At 59.5% G+C, this 20,283-nt stretch overlaps 7 protein-coding genes across 7 annotated transcripts; 5 read left to right on the top strand and 2 right to left on the bottom strand.

The window, feature by feature from the left end:
* Positions 1-1,009: 1,009 nt before the first annotated feature.
* Positions 1,010-2,948, top strand: PLICBS_006227 (uncharacterized protein; the record flags this gene model as incomplete). The annotated part of the gene is made up of 2 exons (XM_018320006.2): positions 1,010-1,124; positions 1,195-2,948. The coding sequence occupies 2 exons, from the start codon at positions 1,010-1,012 to the stop codon at positions 2,946-2,948; spliced, it is 1,869 nt and encodes a 622-aa protein (XP_018182480.2).
* Positions 2,949-3,113: 165 nt separating this feature from the next.
* Positions 3,114-4,864, bottom strand: PLICBS_006226 (uncharacterized protein; the record flags this gene model as incomplete). The annotated part of the gene is made up of 2 exons (XM_018320005.2): positions 3,114-4,531; positions 4,609-4,864. The coding sequence occupies 2 exons, from the start codon at positions 4,862-4,864 to the stop codon at positions 3,114-3,116; spliced, it is 1,674 nt and encodes a 557-aa protein (XP_018182479.1).
* A 2,311-nt stretch (positions 4,865-7,175) lies between these two features.
* PLICBS_006225 (uncharacterized protein) lies at positions 7,176-8,621 on the bottom strand (the record flags this gene model as incomplete). Its single annotated transcript, XM_018320004.1, has 2 exons — positions 7,176-8,007; positions 8,083-8,621. The coding sequence occupies 2 exons, from the start codon at positions 8,619-8,621 to the stop codon at positions 7,176-7,178; spliced, it is 1,371 nt and encodes a 456-aa protein (XP_018182478.1).
* A 3,077-nt stretch (positions 8,622-11,698) lies between these two features.
* PLICBS_006224 (uncharacterized protein) lies at positions 11,699-13,443 on the top strand (the record flags this gene model as incomplete). Its single annotated transcript, XM_018320002.2, has 5 exons — positions 11,699-11,791; positions 11,863-12,133; positions 12,197-12,408; positions 12,475-12,717; positions 12,772-13,443. The coding sequence occupies 5 exons, from the start codon at positions 11,699-11,701 to the stop codon at positions 13,441-13,443; spliced, it is 1,491 nt and encodes a 496-aa protein (XP_018182476.1).
* A 707-nt stretch (positions 13,444-14,150) lies between these two features.
* Positions 14,151-15,485, top strand: PLICBS_006223 (uncharacterized protein; the record flags this gene model as incomplete). The annotated part of the gene is made up of 1 exon (XM_018320001.2): positions 14,151-15,485. One exon carries the CDS (start codon positions 14,151-14,153, stop codon positions 15,483-15,485), a length of 1,335 nt encoding a protein of 444 aa, XP_018182475.1.
* A 1,747-nt stretch (positions 15,486-17,232) lies between these two features.
* Positions 17,233-18,871, top strand: PLICBS_006222 (uncharacterized protein; the record flags this gene model as incomplete). The annotated part of the gene is made up of 3 exons (XM_018320000.2): positions 17,233-17,630; positions 17,696-18,109; positions 18,184-18,871. The coding sequence occupies 3 exons, from the start codon at positions 17,233-17,235 to the stop codon at positions 18,869-18,871; spliced, it is 1,500 nt and encodes a 499-aa protein (XP_018182474.2).
* A 646-nt stretch (positions 18,872-19,517) lies between these two features.
* PLICBS_006221 (uncharacterized protein) lies at positions 19,518-20,246 on the top strand (the record flags this gene model as incomplete). The annotated part of the gene is made up of 3 exons (XM_065600890.1): positions 19,518-19,613; positions 19,690-20,046; positions 20,094-20,246. 3 exons carry the CDS (start codon positions 19,518-19,520, stop codon positions 20,244-20,246), a joined length of 606 nt encoding a protein of 201 aa, XP_065456962.1.
* Between the last annotated feature and the right edge of the window lie 37 nt (positions 20,247-20,283).

Here is a 20,283-nt window from a genome sequence, read left to right as displayed (position 1 = left end):
AGCGGCAACGCTGTGAGGTTCGACAAGGTCCGGACCGCGCTGCGCGGCAGGTGGGCGCGGCAAGGCACATCATTGAGCAGAGCCGTGGCTAGTTGGCTAGCATAGATGCATGGTGTGGCACAGGAGCGGCGGCGTCGAGATCGCCCGTCCTAGATGCACCTGCGAGGGGCACGCGAATCAGACCCCGCGGCATGCGGCCGATGATGCACGGCCGTGTGACCCACCCAAGGCCCCGGGACTACAACCATTCATTACTTGCACGCCCAGCCTGATCGGTCCTGCGTGCATGCGGGAACGGGGGCGGCTCGGAGGCGAGTGCCGAGCCTGTTGCTTTCACGCGAGGATCTCAGCACGTGGTGGAGTCAACCGAACCATTCGCTATACTGCGGACATTTTTTGCAGAGAAGAATCAACGTCACCGTCTTGATGGTCGGCAGCTCGGCAGCTGGCGAGACGGTGATGGCAAGTAGCGCCGTTGGGTGAGGACCCGTGGGTGTCAAGTCTCGAATCCGGCACGGCGATAAGAACACCATGAGGCGCGTGCGTCCTGTGCGTTTCGGCTGGGACCCCACGGAAGAATCGGCCTTCTATTTTCGACTATGAGACGGAAATCATATGCCAGGGCCTGGCTCGAGCACGCAGAGCTCAGACTGCTCGGCCGTTCCCACCACCACAAGGCAACGTTCCACTGGCTGTTGGAACTTCCTATTCCATCGGACTCAGCAGATCGTAACTCCACATCGCGGGGGTCTTGTGGTGTGGAGGAGACGGCATTGCTGTCTTCTGCCGTGCTTGGCGGGCGGTTGGGGTGGCGAAGGGGTGTTTCCAAGGGAGTGGTGGTTGGAAGCATAGTCTGCATTCCCGAGACAGGCGTATGAGGCGCGTGTCGACAATGACTTGCACCTCCGCATATATATGCGCTGTCGCCGCCCGTCCAAGACATGGCGCACCTGGAGCCAGGCACCACAGGAAAATAAAAAGAAGTCGTCTTGCGGGTTCTTAATTCGACATGACTGGCTTCAAGTCCGTTGCGCCTGCTGCGGCGGCTCTGCTGGCAACAGCCGTCGGTCCTGCGAGCGCTGGTAGCTTGAAGGATATTGACCATGTCGTCCTCTTCATGCAAGGTTCGTATTGCCAATCCCTTTCGCTAGTATCCCACGCGCTGAGACAAGAGTCTAACCGGTCGTCATACAGAGAACCGCGCCTTTGACCATTACTTTGGTACAATGGCTGGCGTGCGCGGCTTCAACGACGCCAACCTCCAGACCAACAATGGAGTGCCCGTCTGGAAACAAAAGTCACCATCTAGAGACGCCGACTACGTTACGCCGTGGTATATCAACTACCTGGGAGGCGACTGGAATGGGGCCACTCAGTGCATGCTGGCTGGTAGCAACGGCTGGTACAACAACCACGCGGCGTGGAATCACGGAACCAATGATCGCTGGGCCACAGACAACACTCCTTACAGCATAGGCTTCTACAAGCGACAGGATATACCGACGCAGTGGGCCCTGGCCGAGGGCTGGGTGATTGGCGACATGTATCAGGAGTCTGTCATTGCCTCGACGTCACCAAATCGCGTCGTCTGGTCTTCCGGCTCCATCAACGTCCCCGGCTCACCCCAAAGGCCAGACCAAGGAGGAAACCCATACATCGATAACAACGAGACGCCCGGGTGCGAGAATGGGATCAACTGCTACCCGCTCAAGTGGAAGACCGCTGCCGAATACTACGAAGATGCCGGGGTCAGCTGGCAGGTCTACCAAGACGCGGATAACTTTGACGATAATCCCCTGGCGTGGTTCGAACAGTTCCAGCAGGCCAAGAAGGGATCCAGCCTCTACGAGAAGGGCATGAAGGGGCGGTCTCTTAGCACCTTCTATGCTCAGGCTGCTAACGGGACGCTGCCGGAGATTTCGTACATCATCGGGCCTGCGGAGCTGGCGGAGCACCCTCCCTACTCACCGCACGATGGTGCCTGGCTGCAAAACAAGATTGTGGAGGCTGTCACGAAGTCACCAAAGTATTCCAAGACCGCACTTATCATCTCGTATGATGAGACAGGCGGCTGGTTCGACCACGTGGACCCTTACCGCTCTCCTGAGGGCACTATCGGCGAGTGGCTCAATGATCCGTATGGCCAAGTCGGGCATACCTTTGCCGGACCGGGCTTCCGCGTCCCATTCTACATCATCTCGCCGTGGACGCGCAAGGGTGGTGTATACACAGAACACTCGGATCACAACTCGCAGTTGCTCTTCATTGAGCAATGGCAGGCTGCTAAGGGTCGCAACGTGACGACCAGAGAGATGGTCGAATGGCGCCGCGACCATATGGGTGACCTGGTCGCAGCGTTTGACTTTGATCACCCCGATACCAGCTTGCCGAGCCTGCCGAACGCGCCGGAGCCGCATAAGGATGGCAACGGCAATTATGATGGCTCCTCGCACTGCAAGTCCCAGTACCCGAACCAGCAGCCGCCCGTACCGTACAAGGGCAATGGTGTCATTAGCGACATACCGGGCCTCGTGGAAAAGGGTTTCAAGCCCGTTCGGGGGAAGCTTACGGAGGGTCGCTTCCTTGTTCCAGAAATAAACGGCCAGGCGCTTACGTCGGGCTCGGCATGCGGCTCTCAGGACGGCATCTGCGCGACAAAGGCCACAGACAAACATGACTCGGCTGGCCAACGCTGGGTTGCGCACGTCCTGGAGCTTGGCGGCACCGAGTTTATCCTCAGCAACGCCGCGGACGGCCGGTACATTTGCAACAGTGAAAAGCTCTGCAACGACAAGGGCGACGCCATGAAGTTTGAAGTCGGATTCACGCCGAGCAAGGGATATTCCTTCAAGATGGGGTCGGGCCATTACTTGCTCGCCAGCGTCGACGGAGATCTCCAGGAGAGCGACAATCAACACTTTTGGAGCATGTTCAGCGTCAACTACTAATGCAAAGGTGGCGGAGTACACAAGGCAAGCGTGTGGTTAGCGTTGCAGGTTCAGTATATATTGCATAGCCGGCCTGGGCATCATAAAGGCATGTACATAGGCAATATCATATATTACGAGACTATAGGCGGCGACGGAGGCACCAAGGGTCTCGATTGTCCCCCATCATACTCGGTCGGCGGCGTCCTGAGCCTTGCCCGTGATCTTGCTGATGTCGTGCTCGTCGAACGGATCGACTGGTGTGCTGGCAAACTTCCTCGCGGGAACCCGCTTCGCAAACAGCACGTCGAGCTCGTGGTACGACCGGTTCCACGTCTCGGGAAGGCGGAAGTAGCTCCAGACGAAGACGCAGAAGCAGGTGCCGCCCCAGAAGAAGCCGGTGTAGCCCTTGAGGTTCCAGGCCTGCGGGTTCATAAAGTACTGCTGCAGGGTGCCGCCAATGGTGCCCATGATGTTGGAGGAGTCGCGCGCCAGGCAGATGGTCTTTTGGCGCAGCCGCGTCGAGCCCATCTCCGCGGGGAGAGCCCAGCCGAGCTGCCCGGCGGAGAGCTGGAAGATGAAGGTCCACGCCATGGTGAGGCAGGCCTGCGCCAAGGCGACGGAGTAGTGCGAGGTCCACACGTTGAGGATGCCGATGAGGATGAGGACGACGCACATGCCGGCCATGCCCCAGACGTAGATGGTGCGGCGGCCAAAGTTGGGCATGAGCACGAACCAGTTGACCAGGCAGCCCACAAACGCCAGGCCGGTGCCGCCGAGGGCGAGAGAGTAGGTGGTGCTCGTGCCGAGGCCCATCTGGGAGAAGAAGTAGGAGCTGTTGTAGGCGAAGCAAATACCGCAGAGGATCTGGCCGGCGAAGACGACGCAGGCGATCTCGGTGCGGCGCAGCTCAGTGCCCTTGAAGCAGTCCCAGTAGCTGGTGCCGACGCGCAGCTGCTTCTCGAGGTTGTTCGTGTAGACGATGACGGAGAGGGTCTTGCGCGGGTCGACGTTGGTCGCCTTGGGGGACTGGAGGCGGCGCAGCGAGGCCTCGGCCTCATCAAGGCGGCCCATGCGGACGAGATACCACGGCGACTCAGGCGAGAACCAGATAAGGGGCACGAGGAAGACGGGCCACACCCACTGGATGGCAAAGGGGATCTTGTACCCCCACTCGTCCTCGCGGGTGGACAGGCCCTTGAGGATGCCCGCGGAGATGAGCTGGCCGATGATGAAGCACATATTCGTATACGAGGTCATGTAAGTGCGGAGGGCGATGGGGAGCACCTCGGAGGCGTAGGCGGGGGCCGTGGTGGCAAGGATGCCCCAGGGGAAGCCGCAAAGGATCTCGCCGATGACGAGGGCCGTCAGGTTGGGGGCGAAGAAGACGACGAAGATGAAGGCCGTGAGAGAGAGCAGCGCGCCGAGCTGCACCCGCCGCGAGCCGTACTTGGACACGAGGTACCCGCTGACGAGGCAGCCGAGGATGGAGCCCACGTTGGAGCCCTGCGAGAGGCCGGCCTGCCACGAGGGCGTGAGCTGGTAGCCCGTGGGGGTCTCGGGCGTGACGCCGACGAAGTGCCCGTAGCGGATGAGGAACGAGGCTGTTTTCCACCAAGAACGCTGTTCGCATCATCAACTCTCAGGGGGAAAAGAAGGAGGGGGGGCATCAATCTCTCACGGTAGGCAAAGAAGTTGGACAGGAGGTTCGTGTCGTAGCCCTCCATGATGACGCACGTGGCCGACACGAGCGCCCAGCCGACGGCCTGGGGATACGTTCGGAGGGCGTCCATGACGGTGAGCTCGTGCTCGTCGGCAGTGCCCTCGAGGGCGTTCTGGTTGAGCGTCTCATCGGTGAGGGTCGCGTCCTTGGCGACCTGCGTCAGGGTGCGCTCGACCTCGACCTGGTCGGCGGTGCCCAAGTCGCGTTTCTCCATCGCGAAGCGGTGACTGCGCGATCAATGCCGAGGTGGGATCGAATATGGGTGGGCTAACGCTGGTGGTGACGAACGGAGGGGAGAAGCCGGATGACACCAATGCATCAAGGGACTGCTGCTGCTGCTGCGGAATGCTGATCCCCCAGGTTTTTGTGATGCCGCTAGCTGGAGTTATATAACAAACGACTTAGACGGCCGCCGCTCGCTGGCCCGGGGACGGGCCTGCCTGCGATGTGCAGTAGTGTTGCTGTGGTCTGGCCTGGTGTTTGCTGCATGTCCCCCCATGGTCTGGTTGTCGTTACTGGCGATCGAGGACGTTCGCGCGTGGTCTGGGCAAATGGCGTTGTAACCGCCCCGCGCCACGGATGGGGATATATTCGGGCAAAGAGAACAAAAGCCAATTCGCGGGGCGGCAAGAGGGCCCCAGAAAGGGCCATGTCGGTCCGGCAGAGAGGGACTGGCCAAACACAAGGGGAGAATGCCGTGGTGGCGTTCCGCCATCGGGGGCTGGGGCCGAGAAGCGTCGACTTTTGTCTGGTGTGAGACCACTGAGAAACGCGAACCCACCCCGCAAGTTCTTGCAAACCGACGGGCAGAAACCTGGGGTTCTGGGCCGTCCAGTCTTCTCCGCATGGCTAGGCCCCGCTTCTCCAGCTTCTCGATTCCATCAAGCTGGGGGCTGCCAGCGTCGGGCCGCGTGAGGACTAGGGTTGGTCTTCAAGAGGTATGCACTTTACAGCGTACTTCGTAGTTACGGCTTACCGAATGGGGCCCAACGATGGAGTCTTCTTCGGAGTTTATGTGGATTTGCCGTGCCTGGTTGCCTGCTTAGAGGCACGCCCGCCCTGTGGACATGCACGTTGGTGATGCCGCTTTGCCGCTCCCTGAGTCGACTTTGCAGTTGACGGATGGCCCAAACGCCATACTGGACACAGCGTCTGGTCTCTTCTCTTCAACAACGAACAAGCTTTCAGGGCCCCTATGCTATCAGACCTGTGTGCAACAAGGACTTCTCTAATTCGCTCAAAGCCAATGAGTCTGCTGGTGATGTACAGACCGGCAGCGAATGGAGCATTGGTTCAACCCCCCTTGGAGCTTAAAATCTGGGGATGCGACAGTCGCACGTGGGCGGCTTGCAACGTCGAGTGCTCGCTGGGTCTGGCCGCGCCGCAGTCGTACATTGCCCATCAATGCCTCGGCGAACTCAGAAGGGTTGCAGCCCGTACCTAGCCAAAGTCTCAAGCCATCAATCTGCATCGGGCCTCAACCCAACATCTCGCTCCGCTGCCGTTCCGTTAGAGCGCAGGGCTAGATCATTAGCGACAACCAAGGCCAAGCCTGCGCTCGGGACTTGAGGATGTGAGGCTTGGCCAACCTGTTCGTTCCCGCGGACGTGGCGCCGGACAAATTCGCGGTCGTCGATCTGAAGCAATACCTGCTCCCCCCTGCCAACCTGACCCCAAGAATCTCCGCACAAGTCTCCAATGGGCCCAGGGCCGCTCTGCTAGCCAGAACCGCACCAATCCCAGGGGCTGGCCCGCCTGATCTGAAGCGCCCACGGGACCTGCCAGGGACTATTCTTCGCGCGTCGGCTTTCTTGTGCGCGCTGGCGCAGAGTGAACCAATGAATCGAGGTTCCGAAGATGTTTCCGTTCAATGTTTCGGCACTTGCATGAGGCAGGTTGGCAAATAGCCTGCCCGTTCGGTTCTTGGCTGGTGCTCGGTTGCTTCATGGTGTGTCTGTTCGGCTTTCCCGAATCTCATGTTTTGATGCCGCGCTGACATGGGCGGGGAGGGATGACGGCGGAGTCACATGGTAATCGTGTTTTGCCGTGTTAGTCGCACTCTCACATCAGCCTGGACTGCGGCGCAGGAAGAAGTCCTCTCTCACCTTGAGAGGTTCCTTTTCAGCATGACTTGCGTGCCGGCGGCGCTCAGAGCTACGGTGATCAGTGCCCATCAGAGCAAGAGGGTAGAAATCACAGGCCATGATGTATGTATTGGCCAACTATGTATGCTAATGAAACCATATCGCAAAGTTTGTTTGTTCAGCTTGTATTCTCTCCTGATGCGCTCCAATCTGACCTGCGCAGGCAGGCCCATCCAGGGCATGAAGCACAACGATTGGACAGGATCAAAAAAACGAAAAGGCGAACCAGGACGGAACAATGGTCACTGTCACTCTCTTTTCTCTTTCACAAGTATTGACATCGCGTACTTTTTTTCCCGATGCCTACCTAGGCGCATTGACGACTCGTCTGCCAGCACTGCCATGATGAGCAGTGGACAGCAATGGTGTCAAAGCATCAACTCACACCCGGCGTTTAGCGCGAGTGCAGCGAAACATGACGCTCTGTCCCCCGTTGAGACTGGCACTCAGCCCCGAGCTCGTGGTCTGGGACTTTTTGCCAAAGACGTCGAAGCACGAGTACTTGCCCGAGACGCCGAGGTCTCCAAACGACGCAGACACCGTCTTCGTGCCGGCGTCGTCGTAGTTTGCCAGCACGGCAATGAACTCGCCCGACGGAGCAGGCCCCGCGATCCATGCGTTCTGCGCGAGCCACGCGTTGCCGCCGGATCCCGGGTTGCGTGGCTGCATGGGGTAGTTTGCCGTGAAGCTCGCCGCAGCGAGGGCGTCGCCGTCGTTGAGCAGCGCCAGGCCCTCCGCGTCGGGCTGCTCGAGGTCGTCGCCGAGGTTCAGCTCCGCCGAGGCGCCGATCCAGTGGATGAAGACGGAGCGGCGCTGGTCCAGGCTCAGGCCGCTGAGGCTGCCGTCGTTGAGGACGTACATGGTGTCGAGGTTGGGGTGCGTGCCGATGGTCTTGTAGTTGGCGACGGCGGCGTTGATCCACTCGAGGTAGTTGGTCAGCGTGCGCAGGACGCGCGACCAGTCGGTGAAGGGCGTGCGCGAGTACGACTGGATGTCCTGGTCGACGCGCACCGAGTCGGCGTTGGTGCGCCAGATGTCGAAGTAGGGCTTGGTGCGGTCGAGCTTCCACGAGATGGCAAGCGTCATCTTGCGGCCCGTCTTCTTGATGGCCTTGTGCCACATCTGCACCTCGGGGCTCTCGTCGGGTGGGAGGTCGACGCCATTGTCGTTGGAGCCGGGCGTGATGTAGTCGAGCTTGATGTAGTCGACGCCCCTTGGCCGTGTTAGCAAGCAATCAATCGATGCTTGAGCTGCGCCCGTGAAGCAAAAGTGAGGTCTTCGGACTTACCAACTCGCAAACTGCCTCGCGTTCGAGTCAATCCATTTCTGCGTGTCTGGATGGTCGTACTTCAATCGGCATCTGGCAAGGCCGTTGGTTGCGCCGCAGATCTCGCTGATTTTGGTGTTGGTGCCCTCGATGGTCTTGTTGAAGTCGTTGAGGAACGCGCCCGGGACGATGTAGATGCCCATGAGGAGCTTCTTGCTGTGCAGGTAGCTGGCGAAGCGAGGGATGACAAACTTGCTCTCATCGTAGTTGATGCGGCCGTACTCGTCTCCGTGGTCGCCGACGGACCAGCCAGAGTCCAGGCCGCACAGCTGGTAGTTGCCCCTCAAGTCGCTTGCCAGTCTGTCGCATATTCCCCGGACGTGGCCCTCGTTGTAGTCCGCGTCACTGAGGTACTTGCCTGCCTGGGTGCCCCATGAGTTCCAGCCGCGGATTGGAGCAGTGCTGCCGTCTGGCGTTGTCCCGATCTTGACGACCTTGAGGGACGCGGCGGTTGCCGCTCCGGCGAGCAGACCGAGTTTGGTGAGGGAAAGCAGAAGCATTGCGACAGGCTACGTGCAGTGACCAATTCCTTAGAACTGTGAAGTCTTTGGAGACCGCCCGCATCATCGACGAGCGAAGCCATCACCATTATATGTCGGTCAGCAGCATTACTATTAACCGTTATGTATCGCAGGATCCGACGGGATCAGGCATAGGCGATTGTCAGCGCTTCCCCCGCGCGATGTCTCCCTAGCCAATGCTCCCCCGCAAATGTCAACCGTTGCCGTGTATTTCCCCAGAGGCTTCCCCGGACAGGCCTGTAGCTCCGGTGAGATAATCGGAAAGAAAAAAAAGTAGAGGTCTGTGCTACAAACGTCGAGCGAGGTTCATTTAGCCATTGACGGGCCTCCCCGTCCTCGGGAGTCGGGCCCCTGGCTGCCAGGAACACAACTCAAAGGGGCAGCTGATCTGGACTCTCTCTCTTCCTCGCTTATGTTGGGTTTTCCGGACTGGAATCAGCCACCGTGACTCTCACTCGCTCCGCCAAGCGCCGCCGGGGTACCATTCCCGGCATGCTTTTCGGTCGGCGTAAGCAACGCGAGTCGCCCGTCATCAGGCAGCGTCAACTGCGGGGGCACGATGACGACACACACGTGGGCGCCTCGCGTCCCGTCGTATGTCAATTGGCGTCGGTGCGTCAGTCGCGCGCCCTCCAGCCGCCAATTCACGTTTCGGCGTGCAAAAAAAATCGAGCCTGTGACTCAATCGGCGCGACGCTGTGATCAAAATTGCTCGCTAATCCAGGCTGTGGCTTGGAACACGCCATGAGGCTTTCTCTAGGCGACTCACAACGCGCGGAACACCTCGTAAGCAATCGGAAGCCTGCGCAGCGTTTGTCTTGATGATAAAAAGGAGCGAAAAGTCTGAATTCAATCGAAAGGGTTTGTCTTGTCCAAGCACAACGCATCCTCCGTAAACACTTTAATTCTTCACCTGCCTCATTGAGCGCATTGATCACACACCACACAAAGTACTCCCGCGCCACACCACTGCATTCTACCATACCACCCACCAACCAACCAACCATGCCTGCCGAACAAATCCAGAACGGGTTCAAGTCCCCGAATGCGGGGTACGTTCGCCTGAGTGAGAAGCCGGGCGTCAAGCAAAGCCAGGTCCCACAGACACATGGTGCCGGCGGCTCGTCGTCATCGCGGAATCGTCAAGAGGAAAACATGTCTCGCGTCAAGGAAGCACTGGCCGGGCGGGGCTCATTGCAGTTTCACTGAAGAGGTGCCTGGCCTCCAGCCAACACCGGCTCAGGCTTGTAGCCGAGCTGTGGCCTCTTGTAAGTCTGCCCATTGCTCTCCGACTTGCACGGACCATTGCATATCCCAACTGACACACGTCAAATAGTCAAGTCTAATTTAGCGCATGTGTTACGCGGCTTTTACGAATGTCGGACATGAATATACCAGACGAGGAGCTGTCATGGGCAGCTTTGCAGAGCATGACTGTTATGATGAATGCTTGGGATATACACGGAGGCGTTCAAGGTGTCTCGGGTAGCAGATGAAATGGACCATTTGACTAGCTTAATCTTGAGCAAAAAGGTTTTCCACCACATCCTCTTTATCATGTTGCGTATTATTTCCACGTATAATGTTGCACACATGTACTCGCGAAGGGCACGCGCTCAAGCGCTTGGGTAGCCCGAGATCGCCGCGCACGAAGCACGGGATGGGTAGTGCCACGGACACAGCGATGCTGCGACATGCCCCACGATATTATTACGTGGTCAACAAGCGAGCTGGATCAAACGTGAACGGATGGTTTGATCCATTCGGAGCGCCCCGCAACATGAGTGAACCACGCGCGATCGGTCGTTGTCTGTTCACGTTGCAGCAACGTGCCATGAAGAGCCCTGATTGCGTCACACCTGTCGCGATCTGTGAAGGAGCTGGTTTCGGTGTCGTTCCATGCTATTATCGCTTCACACTCTCAGTTGGCATCACATTGCCAACAGCTGAGCCATCAAGTATATGAGCGAAGTTGGGCAGCTGAAGTGCGACGAATTTATAGACGAACAACACTTCTCCTCCTCAATTCCCCTTTTCCAACACTGACTTGAAATAATTCACCATTGCAAATTTCATCGCAACTCATTACAGTTCAATATGAAGTACATCTCTGCCGTCGCCGCTCTACTCCTCACCGGTGCGTCTGCCGCCGTTAGCAGCATGCAAGGTGGCAGGCATGCCATCTTCAATGGGGTGAGTAACCCAGTCATCAATGGCAATGCCAGTGTGCTGTGTCGTTGTCGTCGTTTGGGTGGGTTGCTAACGGTTGATCTCCTCTTGCCCAGACATGCTCGATGAAGACGCAGGCATGCACAGTGACCACGTATGATGGCTTTTTCAGGGGATCGTTTTATAAGGCCGGCTCGGTATGGACAAAGGCCGAGTACGAACAAATGTACAACACGACAACACAGTACCCGAAGCCCAGGACGGCAAAGGTGACGAAAATGTGCGACTGGTGCTCCGAGGTGAGTCTCGTGCGGAGTTTGAATGGGGGTTTCGATCCCCCGTCGCCTCATGTGAATTCGCTGCTGACGTTGCCGGTTCCCAGTGCCTGGCAGAGAACGCCCCCTGCTTCTTGGAAGGGACCAAGAGCTTTTCAGAGTGCGACTAGATGTCGGGCTGACTACATGCATGTTGCCATTGAAGGCTGGGCATGCGGAGCTGGAGCTGCAGTGGAGAGGGGGGTAGCCGCAGTGAGCACTGGTGCCCGCGGCCGAGCTGAGCGACGCCGGGAGCGAGTGGGTGGATTCCCCGAATAAACCTCCACGGAGTGCATATACTGGAGCTGTGGGAACACTGGGAAGCTCGCCGATGCGGAGACAATCAGCGAGCCGCCCCAGTCGCGTTTGGTTCAACAGAGCAGTCCCGGGGAGTCATGAAAGCAGCCCGCTTGGGATGCAAGTTGTTCATTTGATTTGTTCTTTGTGTGCAAATAAATATCACGTCTCGTCGTTGACCGCTCCTCTCAACGTGCTTTTCATCATTCACTCGTTGTGCTTGCGTTGGTGCTCGTTTCGACAATCGCCAACCACAAAATCGGACAAAGCGACAAAATGAAGACCCGGCTTCTTGTGGCGGTGGCGATGCCCGCGGCCCTTGTGCGCGCCGTCAACAACGGCCTCGCGCGAACTCCGCAGATGGGATGGGTGAGTAAATGGCGGAGGAAGCGGGCGCCGCAACATCGAACGAGCAGTTCAGCTTACAAGCCGGCCTACAGAACAATTGGAACACGTTCGCCTGCGACGTCTCCGAAAAGCTCCTCCTCGAGACGTCTAAACTCTTGGTCGACTACGGTCTCAAGGATTTGGGCTACCAGTATGTCGTGCTCGACGACTGCTGGTCGGTCGGGCGTGGCGAAGATGGCTATCTCATCCCCGACACAACCAAGTTCCCCCACGGCATGGACGGCGTGGCGGACGAGCTGCACAAGCAAGGCTTTCTGTTTGGCATGTACTCGAGCGCCGGCGAGATGACCTGCGCGAGATACAGTAAGTCTTGCGAGGCGTGTGGCCGACCAAGGCGTACGTGAAGCTGACGCAGCTGGATTGTAGCGGGATCTCTGGACTACGAGACGCAGGACGCCGAGAGCTTCGCATCCTGGGGCGTCGACTACCTCAAGTACGACAACTGCTACCACATGGGTCGCATGGGGACGCCTCTCATCTCCTTTAACCGCTACAATGAAATGGCCAAGGCGATTAAGAAGACGGGCCGGTCCATTCTGTACAGCCTGTGCAGCTGGGGCGAGGATTACGTCCACACCGTGAGTTGCCTTGAAGCATTGAAAATGTTCGTCTTGGAGAACACAATTTTGACTTGATGGCAACAGTGGGGAGGATCCATTGCCAACTCGTGGCGCATCTCAGGCGACATCTACGACTCCTTTTCGAGACCGGACGATCTCTGCGCCTGCAACGACCCGGCCAACCCAGCGTGCGTCGCCCCAGGCACGCACTGCTCTGTCCTGGCCATCATCAACAAGGTGGCGCCCTACATTGACCGTGGCCTTCCGGGAGCGTGGAACGACCTCGACATGCTCGAAGTCGGCCTGGGCGGCATGACTGAAGAAGAGGTGCGTATAGCTGCGAACACAGACACATGACATCACGCTGACATTGTAGAACAGTACAAGGCACACTTTGCCATGTGGGCGGCGCTCAAGTCGCCATTGCTCCTGGGCAACGACCTGCGCGTCATGGACGCCACGACGCTCTCCATCGTCAACAACCCGGCCATCATCGCCATCAGCCAGGACCCGAAAGGCCGAGCGGCGATGCGCATCTCGCGCAACCTCACCGTCCCCAAGGACGAGTTCGGCGTCGGCGAGACGCAAGTCTGGAGCGGGTCCCTCACCAACGGCGACCAGGTGGTCATCTTCTTCAACGCCGCCGACGAGGACCTCGACATGTCGGCGTCCCTGGCGGAGCTCTTCGTCATGCACGGTCCGGGCGGCTCGGCGGACGAGGTCAAGCAGGACTGGACGGTCCGGGACCTCTGGGGCAGCGAGGGCGCGCGGATGAGCAAGGCCGACGCGCAGGCCGTCTTGGATGCCAAGTCCGACGCCGAGCGCAGCAGCGTCTTGAAGCGGGCGAACTGGTACAACGCCACGGAGAAGCCATACGCCAAGGGCCTCGAGGATGGAGACGAGCGCCTGTTCGGCGAGCGCGTCGGCACCGTCAAGGCCGGCGGACGGCTCGAGGCCAGAGTGGCCCGGCATGCAGCCAAGGTGTTTCGGCTGCAGAGCGCGGGCGGCAAGGCCGGTGCGTCAAAGGGAAGCAGCCTCAGGGACGAGCTGTGATGGCTGAGTGAGGGATGAGTGATGCTTTGGATTGGTGATGCTTTGATCAGCCTCCCTCTCGAGTGCTTTACTCCTCGGGTTTGTGTGACGGATAGACGGCACAGCAGACGTGCCGATCGGGCGGTGCCAAGGTGCCGGCTTTTACAATGTCTTGCCATAGTATGACAGCATGGAGGTGCAATAAGACACACGTTATCCACCGGGACACCCCACCGCTTTGCTTCACATCGCTCAACATCAGCAGATCGGGACATGCGGACTTCTACGCATTTCTCGCCGCTGTACGAAGTACGGCTGCATGACACCTGGCAAAGCGCGGCGCATGCACCTCGCCGTGGGCTTTTTTTCTTTGTTAGGATGACGGCTTCCGCCCTCGAGTGCCGGTGCTGCCGGTGCCCGAGCCCGCGATAGTAGCTCGAGGCTAACACCAAGCCAGGGAGAGACACAGCGACAAGGGGGGCCAGCCATGCCGCGACAACAATAACAATTGAACACGAGGGAGACGGCGAGGAGCTTTGTGTTAAAAACGCGTCGGCCTGGTTGGTGCTGCACGCACTTTATCTCGCGAGAGCCCCTTGATATCTACCGATGGCATCCCGAGTCGATAGCCTCGATCCAGTCCATCGCGACGACGGCCGCCCCCGAGAAGAGCAGCAGTGACTTCAGCGCCGCCGAAACCCAACCCGCGCTCAGCTCAGGTCGCCACAATGCTGCGAGTCTCGGCGCTGGCGCTCCTAACTGCGCTGGGCGTCGCCGGAGCAGCGGCGGCGCCAGACATCAGGCAGCTGGAAGCCGAACTTTACGAACTTTCTGAGACTTTGCGGTGGAACGGCACTACTCATGCAACGTACGCCCACGTCGAGCCCGCCGCCCGCGCGGTGCACTCGACGCTCTCCTCCATCGCGGCCCGCGACCCTGGGGCGGTCCCCCGGGCCGCCGACTTCGCCGACGCCATGGCCCGTCTCGTGGCCGAGAGCCACTACCTCACGGAGCTGTCGCGGCCCCGGGACTACAAGCCGGGGACGCTCGACACCGTCATGTTCCTGACGGGCAGTGTCAACGAGTGGCACTATGCCGTCAACCTTATGGGCAGCAGGCTGCGGCAGCCGTCTAGCTATCGGGCGCCGCGGCCAGGACGCAGCACAGCCAGGGGCATTTCCAAGCAGACGAAGCCGGGAACAGAGTTTCGCGACCACGACGCGGGACCGACTATGGTTGTCATCCCCACGGGCACTTACACGGCTGGCTCCGACGAGGAGGAGCAGGAACACTGGCAGGTTCCGAAAGAACGGCGGCAATATGAGCTGCCGCATCGCCAGGTGCACATCTCTACGCCGCTGGCGTTTAGCAGGACCGAGGTCACAGTCAAGCAGTTTGAGGACTTCCTCCGGGACACGGACTACGAGCCACGCGGCGGCGCCCGCTGGTGGGATCCATCCGACCCGAGCGCCATGGTCTTCAACCCGGCCCTCGACTGGAGCGACCCGGGTTTCCCGCAGACACCAGACTCGCCCGTCGTGGCCATCACGCGCCAGGACGCCAAGGCCTACGCCCGATGGCTGTCCGTCATCACGGGCGAAACCTACCGGCTGCCCAGCGAAGACGAATGGGAGTGGGCAGCGCGCGGCGGCTCCAACGACTCCTTCTTCTGGGGCCACGACCTGGACCACGTCGACCTGTACGCCAACTCGTACGACCAGACGGCGGCGTTGGACAACAAGTTCACGTGGGCGGCGACCAACGTGACCGACGGCTTCGGGTACACGGCGCCGGTGGCGTCGTTCCGCCCCAACGGCTTCGGGCTGTACGACGTGACGGCCAACGCCCGCGAGTTCATGGCCGACTCGTGGGTGCCGGACCTGGCGCGCTCGGCCAACAACGGCTCCGTCCACCCGGACCCCGTGGCGCCCTTCCCCGTCGTCCGCGGCGGCGCCTGGAACTACCAGCCGCAGAACCTGCGCATCAACTACCGCAGCGCCTACTTTTCGAGCGAGGTCGCGACCAACATGTTTGGCATCCGCCTGGTGCGGGAGCTCTCCTAGTGAGAGAAGGGGGAGGAGGGGGAAAAGGGGGAAGAAAGGGCTCCCGTGACTGCGTCTCTCATGTTATCGACACGCCTGATGACCAAGTGTTTCTCTGCGTCACTCTCACTCTTGTTCTCTGTAACACAGTTTAGAAGCCTCCATGTACGTACGTATTGAATGTCAGGCAGGCAAAGCAAAAGCAAGATGGCGTGCGCGCCCGCGCCCGATTGAAGCCAAAGTAACGTGTGTGCAAATGGTCTCCTTTTTCACGTTGCAGCTGCATTCCAGCCTCGTATTGCCAGCACCGCAGCATCCTCAGCTCGCCATCATGTGTTTCGACCAAACCGTCCTTTCCCGTCCTTCTCGCAGACGATTTGGAATGCGGCAACGAGAGGAGGTTGGCCGGGCGCAACACACGATTGGCGGCCTGAGACTTACTTTCGAGATAACTAATATCGCCCGCCAACGTTTTGTCTCAGACAGCTACGCCTGAGCGCGTCATGGACAAGGCCAGCACCCGCACAACACGAGCTCTCCTTGCAAAGGGCGAGCAGGCGGGCGGGCCCATTCGACCAGACAGACGCCCCCTCTTCTCAACGGGTGGTGGCCCAGAACAGAAAGTTTCCGTGCGTCTGAGTGACTCTCGTGTCGGTAAGTGTCCGCGGCAGCACAAAGGACGTGGTGGCTTGTAATGTACGCATGCATGCATGTGCGAGGCAGAGTGATGGACGGGCAGCACAACGCATTCATGCGGGTGCCCGGCGAAACCCCTGCCGCTCCATATCTTTGTGATTGACAACTCCTTCGCCTCGCTTGCGGTGTAGGCCACGTGTCGGCGTTGGTCTCATCGACACTGTGGGCTGTGCTGAAGAAACAGCACTTTTGCCCCGGTCCAGCGCCCCCCCCGTCAGGCGTCATCGAGAGAGTCATCATCCCCGTGGCCAGGAGAGGCCTCGGGGATCGTCGTCGGGCTTCGCCGCCCCCGAGCCGTCGTGCTCGATAGGTGCGACTTTGACGAGCCGCCCGAGCTGCGGTCATCGAGGGGGCCATCGCTGGCGCCCGTATCGGTTTCCGATGCCTGCGTCAGAAACGAGGTCGAGCTCCACAGCAGGCAGCGTTGTCGCGGGCATCAATCCTGCGATCAACGATGGCGAGCGTCGTCGGAGTCCGCTCATGTAGTAGCACGTAGAGCAGCAGCAGACAGACGCAAGTGTCCCATCCCCGGCAGACAAGAAATCTCCGAAGGCTCGTACAGCATCACTCTCGCTTCCAGGCTGGAATGCTGACGGCACTCATCCGGCCACAAGGCCATCGTCCCGTCCGCCCATCAAGTCCGCCTCGCTGGCCTCCTCCGCGTCGCGGGCAGAATGTGTCGGCTACGTCGGCCCTCCGGGCTCCGCCCACCTCTCTCTCTCCCTCTGCCAGGTCTCGGGCAAGAATGCGCCCGGCGTGATCCAGACGGGGACTTCCATTTCAAGGTTGTCGACAAGGCTGGGGGTCGGGGAGGGGGGGCGCGGCCGCGGCCGCGGCGATGACGAGACCCCCGGGCCACGCCAGGTCTCGCTTTTTCTTCTTAAGCGAGCGCACTTGCAGTCGTGAGATGAGACGGTCAAACAACCCCTCCTCTCTCCCGCGCTCAAAACCCCTCGGCAGGCCGGTCCAGGGTTCCATCACGATGGCCACCGCCTCACCAGGGAGACAGGAAGCGGCGGCTCAACAACACTGCCGCACAACGCCATCAGCAACTTCTTCCACAGAGGCAATCATGTTGTCCGACTTGACATCAGAGCGGCCGGAGGAGTTCCAGGTCGCCTTCGACAGCGATGATCCCGAGGATCCCAAGAACTGGCCGACGTGGTACCGGGTTTGGGTCATGGTGACGGTCTCGTTTTGCGCGTGGGTCGTCGTCCTCTACAGCACCAGCTACACCAGCGCGGTTCCCGGCCTGCGGGAAGAGTTCCATGTCTCCAGAGTCGCAGGTACCATGGGGATGACCGCCTATCTTCTCGGCCTCGCGGTGGGCAGCCTCATCGCTCCGCCCCTGAGCGAGCTCTACGGCCGTCGGGTCGTCTATCTAGGGTGCCTCTGCTGCTGGGCCGTGTTCGTCATCCCAGGCGGGCTGGCCCAGTCCCTGGCCTCCATCATCGCCGTCCGGCTGATCAGGTAAATAAATGTCCCCAGCGTGATTTAAACGAACCGCAGGACCCCAGTATTAACCCTATTTATAGCGGCCTGTTCGGCGCCGCCCTGGTCTCAAACGGCCCCGGCACAATCGTGGATGTGTCAAAGCCCGAGCACCTCGCCATGGGCATGTCGCTGTACAGTCTCGGACCCTTCAACGGGCCAGTCCTGGGTCCCTTGATCGGCGGCTTCGTGTACGAGGGCCTCGGGTGGCGGTGGACTAACTGGATGGTATTAGTACTGGGCGGCGTTTCCATCCTCATGATGCTGACAGTCAAAGAGACGTACGCGCCAGAGATTCTCAGGCGCAAGGCAGCCCGCCTGCGCAATAAATCGGGCAACCCGCAGTGGTGGTGTCGCTATGACCAAAGGTGCTCATCCATGCGTCTGATCCTGGTGAACCTGCGCCGCCCGTGCGTTCTGTTCTTTACGGAGCCGATTGTCTGGTTCATCAATGTCTGGTGAGAACCCAAGGATGGCCGGCCCCCTGGTGTGACTTGCTTTTTGAGGCCGTGGAGCTGACAGGGGGCATCAGGAACGCGCTCATCTACGGGATCTTGTACCTCTGCTTCGTCGCTTATCCCGTCGTCTTTTCGCATCATCGAGGCTGGGGCCCCGGGCTCACGGGTATGTCGTATCTCGGCATCGGCGTCGGCATCGTGCTCGCCATCGTGGCGGAGCCCCTGATCCGCCGGCTCATCAACTCGCGGGGCCGCGACCCCAAGACGGGGAAGCCACCTCCGGAGGCGGCTGCCCTGGTCATGGCCATCGGATCCCTGCTCACGCCAATCGGCCAGCTGGGGTTCTCCTGGACGTGCCTGCCCAAGACAATCCACTGGGCGATCCCAATATGTTTCGGAATCCCCTTTGGCGCGGGCAACACGCTGAGCTTCATCTACTCGTCCAACTACCTGGCGGGCGCGTACGGCATCTACGCCGCCAGCGCGCTGGCCAGCAACGCCGTGATCCGGAGCCTGTTCGGCGCGGGCCTGCCGCTCGCGGGAGCAAAGATGTACCAGGCCATGACGCCGCAGCTGGCCGGCACCTTGTGCGGCGTCCTCGAGGTCGCCATGATACCGATCCCGTTTGTGTTCTGGAGGTACGGCCGACGGATCCGCGACAAGAGCAAGACCATCCGCCAGCTCCGCGAAGAGAGCGACAGCAACGACAGCAGCGCCAGCGACGAGTCCCGGCCGGAATCACGCGACGACCGCGAGAAGTGACCGACCCGCGAAGGGCAACACTGCCACGTTTTATGTTGCATCGTCCTCAAACTTTGCAGCCGCACATTTCGAGCAGCCTTTGAAGCATGGTGAGTTAGGTATGGTCTGGTATATTGCAACGGCCGATGGGGAGAAGTTGGGTGATGTGGCGCGTCGGACGCCGCGAGCATGCTTATGACGCACAAGTATTGTTAGGCACACGATGGAACGATGGAAACGTGCATGATCACTGATGGACATGAGGGACGGACGACCCAGTTTTAGTATTACCTATGGTTGATGGGGAAGGCTTTGAGTTCTGTTACGTTACAACTGCGACGGATAGGCATTGGGAACCATATTAGCTATCATTGGATGAGAATCACAACTCCAGGCATTCTTACCAGAACAACTTGACTTCGAGCACCACGCTGGAGCTGGCGGGTGGCCGGTTCGGCGCATCGTCCGCGGGACCTGCATGGTGTGATGCGGAAACCTTGAGAGGAGTCGATGGATCCACCCCGGACCCCGAATTATTCACCGCCGGTGGGCCGACCGCGGCGTATCCACTCCCTGTGAACGGTCTTATAAGTCACAATGCCTTGAATCTTTGTCGACAGCTTCTACATCAGATTCTCAATTCTGTTCCCAAGCGCCGGTCGGAACAATGGACGTCAGTGTCTTCTCAGCAACGACGCAGGCCGTCCTGCTCAACGGCATGTCCAGCATAGTCGCGCAGGCCATTTCCGTGTACAAGTCCAAGGTGCGTAGCGACGAACGATCCATAAAACGGTGGATGCATATGGCACTTTGAGAGTGGTAGCTGATGCGGGAGATAGAGCTTCCGCGCGGTCGACATTGTTGCATTTACACACGTCCTGGTCTACACGGCGCTGACGACGCCCCCCAACCACAAGTGGCAGCAATGGCTCGAATTCGCCTTTCCGACACAAACTCCAGTTCGTTCCAGTCCGAAGCCAGCCGCAAAGTCCCACAAGAAGCGAGGCGCGGTCAATGGAAAGCATCGCGATCAACAGCCAGACGACGAGCCAACCAGTTTGAGCGTTACCAACACCGTGGCCAAGTTCATTCTCGACCAGACGCTTGGCGCGGCGGTGAACACCATCCTGTTCATCTGCCTTATGGATTACATGAAGACGAACAGCTTCGCAAACGCGCGATCCAACCTTGAAAAGGTGCGTGCCCCACAATGAGCGACCCGGCGAGCCGTGCTGACCACCAGAAGGACTTCTGGCCCATGCTCTTGTCAAGTTACAAGCTCTGGCCGTTTATATGCCTGATCAACCTGACAATCGTGCCGTTCGAGTACCGTGTGTTGGTCGGTAGCGCCGCAGGACTGGCCTGGGGAGTCTACATCAACCTCATGTATGCTTGAGGCCGACATAAGGAATCGTTATCATAGATGCGTTGCT

This window comes from Purpureocillium lilacinum (assembly GCF_023168085.1).
Source record: "Purpureocillium lilacinum CBS 284.36 DNA, scaffold_4, whole genome shotgun sequence".
Classification (NCBI taxonomy): domain Eukaryota; kingdom Fungi; phylum Ascomycota; class Sordariomycetes; order Hypocreales; family Ophiocordycipitaceae; genus Purpureocillium; species Purpureocillium lilacinum.
Note: the sequence above shows the minus strand (reverse complement) of the source record. Positions and strands in the feature narration are given on the sequence as shown.